Raw genomic sequence first — 15,976 nt, 5'->3', positions numbered from 1 at the left:
ATGTTCAATTTGCTTTGAATCGCGCTACAGAGTTATTAGTATTACCTACATATAAACGATTATTGAACAACTTTCTTTCGACTTTCAAGTGTCTTTCGACTTTCCAACTTTCTTTGACGATTGAACAATTTTCTGCAGGTGAACACGAGATCCTGTGTGGCATGGTACCGGGTCAAATCAAGAATCCGATCACCAACCATACAGAGGAGATCGACGAGTGTGAACTGATGCCAACGATGTGCACTCACGGTCGCTGCATGAATACTCCTGGCAGCTTTGAGTGCCAATGTGATCGAGGATACATCTACGATCAGGATTCGCATCAGTGTATCGACGAGAACGAGTGTCTACAGGTAAAAAAACGTTCTTCATTTAAATTTCTCAATAATATCTTGCTCCCACCATAGCGTCTGGCTGATCCTATTAATCCAATCACTATCTTTAGGGGATCCATCCCTTTATGCATAAAATGAAGAAAATGACCGTGAAATGTCAAATAATTTTTGTCCCATCCACACAACAATATACAATTTAATCATCTTATAAATTTTAACAAAGTTTCGTGTATATAATAAAATTTCTATCTCTGACATAAGTGTTTTGTTTCTGTTTTCTATAGATTCCAAATCCTTGCAGCGGCAACGCGCAGTGCATAAACAAGCAAGGCTATTTCGAGTGTATCTGCCCAGCCGGATACAAGCTTGGACTTAGTCAAAGGGACTGCGTCGACATCGACGAGTGTTACGAAAGAGCCGGTATTTGCAATAACGGCGCGTGCAACAATCTGCAAGGCAGCTTCCAGTGCGTCTGCCACTCTGGCTTTGCATTGACCAGAGACAGGGACAACTGCGTGGATATCGACGAGTGTCAACGTAATCCGAACATTTGCAACAATGGGACCTGCGTGAACACGCTTGGATCGTACAAGTGCAGTTGCTACCAGGGTTTTAAGCTTAGTCCTAACAACGATTGCGCTGGTGAGTTATTAAAAACTATATGGTATAATTCAATTATTTATTCTAATCTAACTTTACGTAGAAGAATGATTATTTTACTATAATATTAAAAATGGTGTATTTTAAAACAGACATCGACGAGTGTCGAATTATGCCGTTCCTCTGTCGAAACGGAAGATGTAGAAACACAATCGGCGCCTTCAATTGCGAGTGTGCCGATGGTTACGTGTTGGCTCAAGACGGCCAGCACTGTAGAGACATCGACGAGTGTCACGAGGTCAGTTGAAAAATAATTAACAAGGGAAGGCACGGAAGTGTCCCCCTCCGATTTTTATGAAACTTCGTACGTCTGTTAAGCAGTCAAAAATAAGGAATACATATTTTTTCTTACCGGCTGAGTCGCGAGTTTAAGGGATGAAACCACCCCTCGAAGTTTCGATCCGAAATTTTTTTGTTATAAACAAATTATATTTTGGACTATTTGTTAGCACGATATTATTCCACATAAAAAACCGCAAACCTCGTTCATTAGAAGTTTTCATGTATCTCCTCTGGTTTTCGAGACAGTACTTTCGGGTCGAAATTTCGAGGGGTGGTTTCACCCCTTAAAGTCGCGTTTCAGCCGATAAAAAAAAATACGTATCCCTTATTTTTGACTGCTCAACAGACATACGAAGTTTCATCAAAATCGGAGGGGGACACTTCCGTGTCTTCCCTTGTAAGATATTTTGATTCTACTCCACTTTTGTATTCTACAATAACGTCGTATTATTATGCCACCTACTTAATTTTTTGTTAGATACCTGGACTCTGTCCATCTCCAGGAAAATGCCAGAACTTAATGGGATCATACATATGCACCTGTCCACCTGGCTACGAGCTGGACCACACGAGGAAAAGATGCGTGGGTGAGTTGAACGCCCCTTAAGTATTCCAAGAACTCTGAAACTAAAAAGACTGAAAACCAAACTTTACGTTGGCAGACGTCGACGAATGCGTGGAGACTCCAGGAATCTGCGAGAACGGTCGCTGCCTGAACACAGAAGGCGGCGTGATCTGCGAGTGTCCAGTTGGCTATCAGTTAAGCGACAAACCAAACTCTATGCGGTGCATCGACGTGAGAGAGGAATCGTGTTACGATAATTACGCGCGTGGTCGTTGTTCCCACCCTCGAACAGGTGGGATGACGAAGAAGCATTGTTGTTGTACCATGGGAAAGGCATGGGGAAGATATTGCGAGCAGTGCCCTCTTGAAAATAGCGGTAAGGGTATTTTCTTTAAGTTAAAAGTCTAAAATAAATTTAAGTGAAACAACCCAAGTATTCAGTTTTCTAAGCTATTACCTTGTATATATATACATGCCTTGGGTTGAATCAGAAATTACTAGTCTATAGACATTGAAAATTACTGAATAATAACTGAATTATGTTGAATAACAACTGGGAAGTTTAATGGAGAATGTGTGGTAGAGTAATTTTTATTTTAAAGTACAGTAAATCATCCATGAGTGTCCGAAGGCTCCCCGGCAGTGATTGTTCAGGTATCCCCACTACTACTGAGGGGCCTTCGAACACCCATCGATGATTTACTGTAGTTTGTTATTTAACATAGTTAGTATAACACAATTTTTTTCTAATACGACTAGAGGATTGGGGAAACCCCTGAATAACACGGTTAAAGAATTTTGTAGAATAGTACAGTTTCATTAATTTTTGGAACCTAACCCTATATTTTTGTACACGTTAATTCTTAGTTTCGTATTCGAAATTTTTATGAACCTAAGCACCGTATCCTACGAGAGTTATCTGTACATAAGACAGGCAAATTATCGAATACAATACTCAAATTCATGTCACGCTCTTAATATAATTCCTATTCATCCAGAGGAATTCAGGAGGCTGTGTCCCGAAGGATCAGGCAGGGATGACACTGGAATCGATCTGAACGAGTGTCTCTTCATGCCTGACGCTTGCTCCGGTGGCGAGTGTATCAACACAGACGGCTCCTTCCGGTGCGAGTGTCCTTCAGGATACGTCCTGGACGCAACTGGCCGTCATTGCGTGGACAACGACGAATGCCTGACTGTTCAAAATATATGCGGGAACGGAACTTGTATAAATATCAACGGTGGCTTCGAGTGCTCCTGCAACGAGGGTTTCACTCCTGGTGTGAATCAAGTCTGCGAGGATGTGAATGAGTGCTTGGAGCTTGGCAATCAGTGCGCCTTTAGGTGTCACAACGCACCTGGTTCCTTCAGATGCATTTGTCCTTATGGATACACTCTGGCCCCTGATGCACGACACTGCATAGGTAAGTATTTCTTAGATACACCTTGGTGTACAGTAAATCATCGATGAGTGTTTGAAGGCCCTCGGCAATGACTGTTCAGTCGTTATTCCCATCACTGGACCCTTGACTGGTTCCATGGGGAACCCTCCAGTGGTGGGGATGGCGTCTGAACATTCAGTGCCGAGGAGCCTTCGAACACTCATCGATTATTTACTGTGTTTAGTTATGTAAAGTTTTACTTCCTTTATTATACTACTGAATATTAATTAGATTAGTAATTAACACCAAATGAAAGTAATAAATAGAATGACTGATTTGCATAGGATGGATTCAAGATTGTAATAAGAATCTGAGTTCCAGCAATGCTAGAACTTGATTTGTTTCTTCAATGCATTATACTCAAATTAAATTGTCAATCTTTTATTCTTTTATCAATAATGTCTCTTTATCAGTAGGTGTTCAAGTCAGTTTCAATTCATTTTTCAGACGTGGACGAATGCGCGACTCCTGCAAACAACTGCAAGTACCAATGCAAGAACTTAATTGGCTCATTTATGTGTATCTGTCCGCCTGGATATCAGCAAATAGGCATGACAGACGATTGCAAGGACATCAACGAATGCGCGATCAACTCTGGTCTGTGTCGAAACGGTCGGTGCATGAACTTGGAGGGTAGTTATCAGTGTCTCTGTTACGATGGCTTCCAACAGAGCGCGGATGGGAAATCTTGCATAGGTAATAAATCGAAGAAATTACTATGTTGTCGAATAATAATACAATGAATTTGGATTTTTCTGTTTTTTTTTCTGGTAGATCGAAGAGTCGGTTATTGTTTCTTGCAAACGATTGGTGGAAGGTGTACAGCAAGGACTTCAGATCTGAAGACAGTCACGAAGGCAGACTGTTGTTGCACGATGGGTGCTGCTTGGGGACCTCATTGCGAAATTTGCCCTTCGAAGGACTCCGAGAATTATAAGGAGCTCTGCTTGGACAAAGGTTTCTCCGTGGATGGCCAAGGTATTCTGTATTTTGTTTACTACAAAAATATCTACAAATTTTAATATTAATATTGCGTTGATACTATATTGACAGAGGTTTAAATAATGGAAATTCATTGTCACAGATATTGACGAGTGCAGAACGATTCCTGATTTATGCAAAAATGGATTGTGCATCAACACACTCGGTTCTTATAGATGTGTTTGCAATAAGGGGTACAAGCCCGACAGAACTGGAACCCAATGTGTTGGTAAGTATTCAGAATAATAAATATTGTATAATTGAGATTTTTCAGCAATCTAAATAGAGAAGGACTAGAATCTAAAAATGAATGGTTTTTTAATCTAATTATGCATTTTTTAATGACAGACATAAACGAATGCGAGTTGACACCGAAGCCCTGCAAGTACAACTGCCAGAACACAGAGGGAAGTTTCACTTGTTCCTGTCCAGCAGGATTCATTCTTAATCCAGATGGGATCAGCTGCAGGGACCTGGACGAATGTGCAACCGGAAATCACCTGTGCCAACAGAATTGCATCAATACTCAGGGTAGCTACACTTGTGGCTGTCAAGAGGGTTACAATCAAGATGGCGACGCTTGTCACGGTCCGTAATCGTTATAATTTCATTATTTCACAGTTAAATAATTATTCTGTAACAATTTCTTACGGAATTCAAAACTATTTCTTCATTTCGCTGTTTGTAACTGTACCTTTACATTGTTGCAGATATAAACGAGTGTGACCAAGCTGGGACTTGTCCCAAACCGGGCACTTGCATTAACACTCTTGGCAGTTTCCGGTGCATCTGTCCGAGAGGGTTCAAGCTCGATCAGAATGGCAGGTTTTGCGTCGATCAGAATGAATGCGCTGATGACGCGACCTGTGAACACGGTTGTCAGGTATATTCGACTATTATTTTATTAATATTTATATTTCAGCTTTCTAGAATCTGTGATACCTTATAAAAACGCCAGTAATCAGGTAGCTTGATAAATTTGAAAAATCTATGTATTTTATTAAATATACAGAACTATATGGGAAGTTATCGTTGCGGCTGTCCCGACGGTTTCGTCCAGCATCTTTATTACAACCAGTGTATCGACGAGAATGAATGCAGTGGATCCCCTTGCGGAGACAACAGTTGCATCAACACGATTGGTAGCTACAAATGTGGGTGTCCTGATGGTTACCAGTTCGACAATAAACTTCAAATTTGTGTACAGGTAATATTTCACTCGACGTTTTAATTTTCATCATTTTTGCACGCTAAAATGAAACCTACAATTACCTTTGACGATATATCTATGAAGAAATTAATTAATATTAAAGAACTTCTATATATTATAAAGTCGGTGATATTCAGATTTTGGAGAAAGTTACGGTTACTTTAATTAATTATGTAATTTAATTAAATTTGATTAATTTAGGTAAGCGCTGGATGCATGGGAAGTCCTTGTGCATTCGGATGCACTCCGAATGGTGCGAGTGGCTTCATCTGCGGATGTCCTACCGGTTACCAGAGAATTGGACAGGTTCGTAACCAGAAGAATACTGATAAATAATACTCAAGAAGTAAATTCGAATTTTAAAATCATGTATTTTATATTCAATGAATTAGGGCCACTGTTTGTCAACCATAAATCCACTGTCACAAGGACACTACGGTGAAGATATTAGTAACGCGCCAACCTTCGTCATTAACCCCGATCCGTATCACATACCTCCAGCGGATGATAAGACGATATCAACCGAAGGTTGCTTCTCCTGCAAGGTACCATCTCCTTATATCACAAACACTCTACCAAAAAAAGATAGTTATAAAAATATGGATTCTAATTTTCAAATCAGATTAATGGCAAAGGAAGACACAGAAGAGGCGCTCAAATGAACTCGACGGACGAGCAGTTGATCGAACGACGAAGTGAAATCGCGAAGAAACGAATCACCAGGACAGCGAAGAGACACCATCATGGCGAGGAATATCTTCTTCAGATCAGCTTGAAGCAGACGAAGCATAGGACGAGAATTATTAAACTACAGCCGGCTGTTAAGGTATTATCCAATGCCTGAATTATTATCAACATAAATTTTTGATCGTTGTTAGTATTTGGAAATAAACCATTAAGAAAAGAAAACTTTCAAAGTTTCGGAGTCAGAATTTAAAAGAATATTTGTTATTTTCTAGGTCGAATTTTGTTTATATTATGCTGAATTTGTATTCTTTGGGCCAATGAGACGCACGTAGATTTATTAACTAAAGTTTTTTGAAAAATAAAGTTAGATCATACTTTGAAACGACGTTCTTTTTTCATTTGTTGATAGAACGAGGATATCGTGTACACGATAGCACACGGCGACAAGGAGAACCACTTCGAAATCGTGAAGGAACACGGAATCTGGGCGCTTCATTTCCGTAATCGGTTGAAGGAACCAGGTCACTTCCGGTTGGTGATCCATGGCCGCGCGAGAAACGATACCACCGAGGAGAACGAAGTCTGGGAGAGGCCATTAACGTTCAGAATTCAATTGATAGTGACGGAGTAACGTTCAGGGATCGAGTGTTTCGGTTCTATTAGTCAATTTCTCTCGTTGTCGCGCGAGACACCGAAACGAAACGATCTGAAAAAAAAAACAAATGAAGCGGGAGTATGCTGGGCCGAGTATTACGGACAGGAGTCTTTCTGGAATTAGCTTAATCCAGCGCTGAGATCGCGGATTGCTTTGAATTTGTGTTCATTTATTGCCAGACTTTTCGTCGTTTCACTGCCAAATAATTATGTTTTTTTCTCTTTTTTTTTATATAGAAACCTAGCTGTACACGATCGCGATTTATTTACTGCCATCACCTTTGTTTTATACTTTTTTCTGTCTAATGGTGCGTATCCACTTGTTGCGTATCCTCGTATCGTATCATCGTTATGTATCAATGTGGACGGGCAAGGGTTGCATCCTTGCGTATAAAAATACGATATGATAGGATACGATACGAGGATACGCAACGAATGGATACGCACCTTTATAGTTACTTTAGGCACACTTAGATCGATGTCACTCGAAACGTGTGAGATTTCACGATGTAGGTGACGAAATACTATAAAATTTTTATTATGCTCACAGAGCCTAGAAGAATAGAGCCTGAAAAAAATTCTCTTACAAGACACCTTCTTTATCGAGTGAAAACTCAACACATTCAACGATGAACGTGACCTTGTCAAAAGACGTGAACACGAAACTGCCTTTAAAAATCTCTGCCATAAATTACTGCCCACATATAATGTATTAAATATATATCACGTAGAAATAACATGTTAGGGATGTACAAAAAAGATACGAATTTTGTTTTTCTATTACGCCTAAGCGAATGGAGAAATGTACACACAGACACACAGATATAGCTTTATATATTTATAAACGTTAATGGATAACTAGCAGGTAACAAAGTAAATTTATACATTGTCGGTGTAGAAAATCTGATCCACGGTGGATCGAAATTTTAGAACATCGTGACTACGGTAATTTTATAATAATTAAGATTCTCGAGGACATCAGCAAGTAGTGGCCCAAATTTTCGTTACACCGTCGAAGTGTCCTTGCGACAATTGAAAGAGAATTACATAAGGATAGTAATGTTAATCGACTCGATAGTATGTACAATTTAATTAGTAGCAGTCGCTGTGCTTAATCACGCGTCATTATCTAACGAACGCGAAAGGTCGAGCACGCGATTGTTGTCATTGATAAATAATGTGAATAGGAATTCGTATGGATAGTTTTGTACAATTACACCGGATGCGAAGATTATTCCAGCCGAGATGGTTCACAAATATATGTATTATAAATCTACCAGTTTGACTAATCATTGAACTTCTTACTTGATTGACGACATATGACAATTTTAAATAAGTTACATAGTTCTCTACTGAAATATTTAACAACGATTAGAACATATCACAAATTTTTTATGAATGAATGAAATAATTAATTCTCGACACTACAAGTAAGTCGTATATTTGTTAAGCCTTACCTAGGAATTCATTATCTTATGATTCAGAAAAGTAAATTTCAAATTAGAGGAAATGAATTATCAAATTTTCGAAAGTAGACCAAATTTGTAAGTGATGTCGTGTGTGTAAACTTTACCGGGATAAAGTACGCTGCAAGGGAAATCGCTTATATTGATGGCGTCGGGATAATTTTGTGGCGATAAGGTGAATCCCCCGTGTCTTTGGTACCGGACGCCGTCCTTCCCCCATATTTCCGGTTCTTCCTCGTATTCCGTCGCCTGAAAGTAATTGTATTCAGAATTGCTAAATTTTGTAGAGAAACTTGATCAAATTTCGCTGGAGTTATAATTGTCTAACAAAATCTTCGTTGTCACAGTCGCAAAAATCATCGAAATCAGGGGGATAAATGCGTTCGGGATCGGTTAGGTCGTTTCCGGTAGTAAACTGCAAACCTGGTTGATTGGAATACACTTCCAAAGTCCTTCCTGAGCCAGGATGCAAAACCCTTCAACGTGAATAACAAAATATAATTAATGGGATCTAACAACATGTGTATGTCAACGAAATCAAAAATTTACAAATTGGTTGTTTAAAAATTCAAACATTTGTGTACCTTTATCTCTTTAATTTACATTTTTTTCATGATTATTTCACGAATTAATATATAAAAATATGAATCTGCGTAGTCTTATTCATAGACTTGAAACAAAATTTTCTTGATATGATTAATCAAAGTAGAACCATGAAAATTTCTCGAAATATTTTTATTTACTAATTCATAGTTGGTATAAAAGTATTCAATTTGAAAGTTGAAAAAAAAAGTTAGCACGATCATTTATCTTTAGTTGTTGATGACTTACCGAGCGTGAAATCGATAAGACCAACAGCTGGGGCTCGTGACGCAGAGGTTCTGGTTGTAACCACCCCCCGGTACGTTGTAAAGCCGGTTCTTGGTCAGCTGCGTCGGTAATCGCAGGTCGTAGACTGTACGATCGACAGGAAATATAGCACCTGTCGGCAAATTGTCTTTGACGTCTGCAAATGTCCAGCTACCGGCGTTAATCGCAACCACGTGTTTTTTCAACTCAATTGGACCAGTTGCCTATAATAGTTACAAAACAATCTATTGAGTGAACTGACACTTAATGTGTAGCTTAATTAATCTACAATTATTAGATGCATAAGAAAATTTAGGATAAAACATCGATAAATAATTTCTAAAACGAAATTTCATACTACTTTACTACTATTAATATTTCATTTTCATGATACGCAGATATCCTCAACAAACAATTTTTGAAATACCATGTGTAAATATATAATATAAAATATAATGTAAAAATACACAATCTTATGTAATCAACAAGTTTCTGATTATAACTTTTAAACCAGGCCAACGGAAGAATACTGGAGTATTAATTTAATATGTAAATTAGGTAACTGTGATGGATATAATCTTACATGTCCAGCAAGATTCATCAAGCAATTAGTGGTGATATTAGCAGGTGTTGGTTCAGTCGCGGTTGCGCGGATGTTAATATGAAGCTGGTTATCGTCCGTCCAAGAGTATTTAACTTGTGTCAACATATCTCCTGGATATCCTTCGCCATGAGCTCGACTACAATGAGACATCACCTGGGTGATCAATATACCAAATTTACAGTAATTTTGAAAGGTACACACCACTTCGAATTTAAAAAAATTATTTAATTAATTGTCGTTTAAATAAGTAATCACGTATTTATACCACGTATTTGTCTAATATATGAGACTGCCAGTTGACGTTATCGAAACCAAAGATGCCTCCATTGAAATGGCTGTAACCATTCTTGTCGTTCACTGACAATTGGTGAACCTTATTATTCACTGTCATTTTACCACCAGAAATTCGATTTACCACTCGTCCGATTATACTTCCTATGTACCTGTTCTTCAAATACCCTGATTATATTTTCGTATAGACGTTACTGATCCTCAAAGTATGTACATGCAAAAAATCATTCTGATAGGAAATCTGATTGATAAATAACAAACAATTTAATGAAACTGAATACGTTACCTTCGAGATCGTCGAATCCTAAAACAATATCGCCAAGAATGCCTGATTTGTTTGGGATTTTAATAGATTGAATACCAGCGCCCCAAGATATTAATTGCACCGACGCTTTGTGTTTGTTAGTCAGGGTATACCTATCCAAATTAAGTGTAAAAGTTAATTCACTCAAAATATAAATAACATATTTATCAAATCGTGGTATAAGTCAAGCATAGAATGATTTAGTATCAAAGAAAAGAATAAGTGTCTTGTCTGTTTTTAACGGTAAAAAATTCACCTTCTAACAATATCAAATTTTCCATTATGTTTGTTGCGGTTAGGTCTAGGTACAATACCAAAACCATCTTCCTCGATGAACGTATCGCGTATAGACATGATGAAATTCGAATAAAAACGTTTGCACGCTGTGTTAAATGATTCGAGATTACACCAAAAATTTAGTCTCATCACAATTATATAAATATTTTTAAAATTTTTCAAACAACATGTTACTTCCACAGAAATTTCGATCATCGAAACATGGCGGTTGAATATGTTCACAGAGGAAAAACACCTGTCTCGAAAAGAAGCAACTTCGTGTCGAAAAAGAGAAAGTTAAAACAAGTTTACGTGTCCTTCGAATATACGGTACCTATAATTAGATGCACATGGATCTGATGAATTATAATTTCGTCGGAGCATATGTTCAAAAATATTAAGGAAGATAATACAAGAATATTATATTAAAAAAAAATGTTCAGTGTATGTTAACCCTGCAGAGCACACTTTCTATAACTACAGCTTGAATTTCTACCTTTCTCTTTTTATAGCAAATATAGATCCCAGTAAATGTTGCCATTGTAAGTTGCATCAATATTCGGACACCTGATTCTTTTCAGAAAAATGGAAATCGAAACACAAGTACAGTTTCTGAAATAAAAAAGTTAATTAAACATATATTTAATTAAGAAAAATTTATCTATTTCATGATTTAAGTAACTTTTTAACTCTAATTCTTTCTTATTTCGCGTCTAGTAGCACAAGTGTCCGATGACTAATGGACTGTAGGTGATTTTTGTACAGGTGTCTAGTGTAAGGTTAAATCTATGCATTCTTAAACAGGTTTAGCACTTTGTGTACCATATCCTTTCTACTAAACATAACAAGAAAAAAATATTTAGTACAAAAGAATAAGGATTCCCAGGATTCTTTCCAAATCTACCACAGAAACGAATGTCCCCCAGAAGAAACCAGAAGCGCGGGCGCAGAACGTCCAATGAATCCAAAAGAATCCGCGATTTCCATGTAACAGCTGGCGCAAAGAATCGAAAAAGCGACAATCCCCGTGCAAAATCCATTTACACGAAATCAGGCTATTATCGTCGCGGCAAGCGAGCGACACAAATCCGACAAACGAGCCTCGTTTTAACGGTTCGTCGCCGCCTCCGCGACGAATCGTCGTTTCCCCGTTGACACCCAGGGAAACGATCTCGCCTGTAACGAAGAAAAAATAAACAAGGCGTCTCTCACAGAGTGAGAGAGAAAAATACTTCGATGGAGGACAGGAAGGACGAAGAAACAGAAAGTAAGAGAAGCGACAATAAAAAAGAAGAAAATAAAAAAGTAAAATGGAAAGCCGTGAAGTCATCGGGCGAGCGTCCCCCGGAGAACGCGCACCCGTTCCCTTTTCTCGTAGCGGCAGCAACCGGCTGATCAGTCTCGATTCCCGCGAACCGTTTCGAGGCACTGGAAATACTCGCTGGAAATAATTACATTAATGGCGTCGCCGGTAGAAAGCCGTTGGATACATCAGGTAGATGCCCAACCACCCCCGTCGACAGTCTTCCTCGGAGGAACGGAAAGCAACCAACCCCCTCCACACACCCCCGCCCCGCGCGGCGCTAGTTTCAATGGCGAAACATGGAACTGACGGAATAATGCTCCACCCACGGGCTAAGGTATACCAACGGGGGTGCGCACCCCCTTCTCCTCCCTCGCACTTCGCACACTCCCTCCCTCCTTTCCACCCATCACCTCTCCACCCCTCAGCCACCCTCGTAGCCGCGCACTCCCTCACTTTCTTCCTGACAATACATAATGCCATTCTGCCGCGGTACCGGCAACAATGAGTGCGCACGTCCTGCTGGAAAGTAATTATCTTAATGTCGACGAGCCCAGAGCCGACGAATGGAGGAGGAACAGTCGCGCGACGGCTGCCTTCTATGTGGGAGATCTCTTGGCTTGGTTACTCCGCTTGCTTTACCTTCCTCCTCTTCCTACACGCCCTCACACCCCTCCCCCTTTATTCCACCTACTCCTTTTGGTTTCCTTCCTTCCTTCCTTCCCCAGACCCCTCTTCCAACACCCCCTAGTCTTGCTCGGTTGCTTGAATCGTTATTACGCTCTTGGATGCAGATTGTACGACACAATATCGATGTCGCGAACCGTTCCACGTGATATCGTGACAAATCGTGTCACAACACGCGGGCCGGGAATTGTCTAGTTGGAGGCTGATTGATGCGACACGGAAGTGTCTTCGGACCTGATTCGGTTTGGTTGCTTCGTGGGGGGGGGGGGGGGAGAAGGGATGGACGTCGTTGAGGCGGATCGGATTGTGGTGGGTAACGGTGGGTCTGGGTCATATTGGGGGTGGTTTTTCGGAATTCTTCGCTGGAGGGTTACTCGAGGATGATGGCTTTTGATGTCTGCTTTGGGTACCCAGGGGGTGAATAATGGTATGATTGGGCGTAAGTGGGGGTGCCGCTTTAAGAGCTTGTCTGCTGAAGCTAATGTCACCGTACGTTAGATGTCGTGATATATAATCGATATTCAATTGTATATCTTCTATTTTTCTTTATTTTTGTTAACTTGAATACGCATTTTTAATGAGTTAGTTTCTTTTTGTAGATTACGATTGTGCATACAAGGTTTTCAGCCCCTTATAAATTTGTTTTTTTTCCGAAGCCGAGTCTCTGCTTAGTTTCTGTTTACTTTGTTTTGATAAATTAGAGAAGAGGGCTTTCCCAATGGTGGGAATAACGCCGTTGCTTGTGTCGCATTCATCGAGGAATCAATGTATTCGGTAACTGTCCTAATACTTATGAGCAGGAATATAATTATTACGTACACTACCTCCAGAAGTATTCGGACACTTACGTTGACGATGCAAATCCGTGAAACATTCATAATTTCAGAATTTCTTATAGTCTTACTTTCTTTTAATGATTTTGAATTTTTTTTATGACAGTCCCATTCTAATATGGACAATATACTGTGTCTGAACACTTATTAACGGTAATGTATGTTATGCGTGTAGTTGATCTGAGTCTCCGATAACGCGATTTATATAACGCAGCATTTCTATGGAGCCTAACATCCGTGTTACACGAGGGTTACCCAAATACAAAATAACTACTTCATCATTCCATGCAGTAGCGTGTATACAAAATGTTCTACAAGTAGAACTAACAAACTCCAAAGGTATCCTAAGTGTCTTGCGTCACAGACATACATTCCACTCCAGCCTCAGAGCCACATCGTGTTCTCCCAACAGTTTCCCGAATCACCTCCCCCCGGTGCGCCATTTTGCCACTTACCAGACATTCATTGAATCGAATCGCTTCATCGGAGACGTCACATCATCCAGCGAATTCTTGTCCGAAAAAAAAAACGGACGGAAGAAATTGATAGATCTGTCCGTTAATAGAGGGAGGGAGGGGGGCTCTCTCTCGAGTGGTGGCCGATAAATCGATCGCATTAGAATCGAGCCGAGAGCCACCGACGCAGAGGAGTCTACCGGCGCGACAGCGTAGCCCCCATAATTCCATTGGTGTGCCTGGAGGCGAGAGATCCTTTGTAATCGACACGCGAAGAACGGACGAGGGGGGAGGAAACAGAGAAGGGAACGGAAGGACGAGGAACGAGAAAAGAAAAAGTGCGTTTTACCGTGACCACCCGGATCGCATTATATTTCCTTTTCCTTCCTCTCTCTTTTCCAATCTCAATTAGTCATTACGTCTCCACGGCGTAACGTAGGCTACGATGCCCTCCTTGAAACACCCTCGACGTCCGCCGCCACCCCGTTTCTGCATTAATTGCGTCTACGTCGAGGCTATGTACCCCCTTCCCAGACCCTGGCCCCCGTAGCTCCTCGATTCGTTTCCCCTCCCCTGGCACCCTAACCATCTCACCCCCTCCCTTATTCCATTTGCGCTGGGTGTTTCGACAGGGATTAGTGTCGACGCCACGAACCGCATAATTCGCCCCGCGCCAACCCCCCAAGCCCACACTCTACCCTCTTCCCACTCCAGAAAATCAGATCCGCGACCGACTCACGCGAGAATCGCGCCCTCCAAGACGTTGTTTACGTAGGAAAATCCGCTGGCACGCTTTGTAATGATTGCCAGCGGAGCGTTATGCTCGATAATTGGTCGTTACGCGTCGTTTGTGCGAGAGGCTTCCTCCGGAGGCAATTCCAGAATACGGAATACACGCATCGAGGGAAACTGCGAGAGGAAACCGCTTGGACGACTCGTATGGGGTGAGTTTTGTCAGACAGTCCAATCGAGGTGAATATATTTTGAATATACGTACTTGGTGGTGGATGATTATATTTTGAGTATCCGTAAGTTTTTATTTATTTTTGTTTATTTTACCTGGAGTGTAATTTACATTGTAGTGCAAAGTAAATTCCTATAGAGGTATACAGAGGTCTCACCTGTATGTAGGTCGCGGGGTACTTATCTGTCAAAGATACAAGGATATTCGTTGGTTTTAATTTTTGGATAATTTGTTTAGCCATCTAAAGGGGTGATTTATAAGAGGATGATTGATGTATGAAGGCAGAGGTAAATTTGTATTGGTAATATTTAGTATTTAAATTCAATAGAACTTTTGATATATTATATGAATATACACCACGAAAGCTGATACAAGGTACTCCGGCAAAGGAATAAAATTAACAAAACACTGCAGGTTTAAAACATAAATATTTAAATGCACGGCCAAATGAAATTATACTCCAATTATTTTGAAAGAAACGTTATAAATTTTAACGACGTCCCTCTATACGCGCATAGATGCTCAAGCGTTTAATAAATCCCAGCATTCGTGTCTAAGCAACCCCAAATCTAAATCACACTCTCAAATTAAAACGTTCCATAAAATTCACCCCCTCGACTTTTCCACTCACCCTCCTATTTACACGGAGACTACCACCTCGCAGAAAGTACCTACGCAGTCTAGAAAATCGCATTAAAAAAAAGGAAAAACGGGGGTAAGTTCTTCTAATACACCACCAGCACCATCTTACATCAAGAACCACCACGTAGATCGTACACACGTGTGTTGACGCACTCGGTAGGCTTCAGCCGACGGTCGCGCGAGCGAATTCCCCGCGGGTGGTGGTGGTGGTGGTGGCCCAATCCTGACGCACGGATAACACTGCGCCCACTTCACCCTCGCCATCCAGGCCGCCCAACAACCCCCCGTGCCCCCTCTCACCCACCCACAAAACCGTAGAGGCAGTCGCTAATTACGCAACGCGTTCGAGCGTTCACGTCGGGGTGGCGACGTAGCGCCGTCATGGGCCCGTGTATCCCTCGTCCAACCTCCCCTCCCCTACCCCCTTAACGTTCCTTCCACCCGTTTTCAATCCCTCTCTGTCTTGTTCCCTCTTACCAGCCGCTT

General features: G+C 40.7%; 2 protein-coding genes across 2 annotated transcripts in view; one reads left to right on the top strand and one right to left on the bottom strand.

Annotated features, from left to right (window-relative positions):
* The window catches only part of LOC107191055 (fibrillin-2-like), a 32,844-nt gene extending 26,051 nt beyond the window's left edge, over nt 1-6,793 (top strand). Inside the window, exons 26-41 of the mRNA XM_015580002.1 lie at nt 139-353; nt 620-977; nt 1,088-1,233; nt 1,756-1,864; nt 1,940-2,218; nt 2,841-3,266; nt 3,732-3,980; nt 4,059-4,262; nt 4,369-4,494; nt 4,614-4,853; nt 4,976-5,148; nt 5,278-5,472; nt 5,677-5,781; nt 5,868-6,020; nt 6,098-6,301; nt 6,572-6,793. Coding sequence (XP_015435488.1) covers nt 139-353; nt 620-977; nt 1,088-1,233; nt 1,756-1,864; nt 1,940-2,218; nt 2,841-3,266; nt 3,732-3,980; nt 4,059-4,262; nt 4,369-4,494; nt 4,614-4,853; nt 4,976-5,148; nt 5,278-5,472; nt 5,677-5,781; nt 5,868-6,020; nt 6,098-6,301; nt 6,572-6,793 — 3,404 coding nt within the window. The remainder of the gene's footprint in view (nt 1-138; nt 354-619; nt 978-1,087; nt 1,234-1,755; nt 1,865-1,939; nt 2,219-2,840; nt 3,267-3,731; nt 3,981-4,058; nt 4,263-4,368; nt 4,495-4,613; nt 4,854-4,975; nt 5,149-5,277; nt 5,473-5,676; nt 5,782-5,867; nt 6,021-6,097; nt 6,302-6,571) is intronic.
* A 1,540-nt stretch (nt 6,794-8,333) lies between these two features.
* On the bottom strand, nt 8,334-10,684 carry LOC107191054 (aldose 1-epimerase-like). Its single transcript, XM_015580001.1, has 7 exons — nt 10,587-10,684; nt 10,313-10,443; nt 10,001-10,194; nt 9,715-9,888; nt 9,114-9,355; nt 8,611-8,758; nt 8,334-8,531 (listed from the first exon to the last, which is right to left on the bottom strand). The coding sequence occupies exons 1-7, from the start codon at nt 10,682-10,684 to the stop codon at nt 8,334-8,336; spliced, it is 1,185 nt and encodes a 394-aa protein (XP_015435487.1).
* Nucleotides 10,685-15,976: the final 5,292 nt, after the last annotated feature.

This window comes from Dufourea novaeangliae, unplaced genomic scaffold (genome assembly GCF_001272555.1).
Source record: "Dufourea novaeangliae isolate 0120121106 unplaced genomic scaffold, ASM127255v1 scaffold221, whole genome shotgun sequence".
NCBI lineage: Eukaryota > Metazoa > Arthropoda > Insecta > Hymenoptera > Halictidae > Dufourea > Dufourea novaeangliae.
The sequence above is the reverse complement of the archived record's forward strand: the minus strand, read 5'-3'. Positions and strand labels throughout refer to the sequence as shown.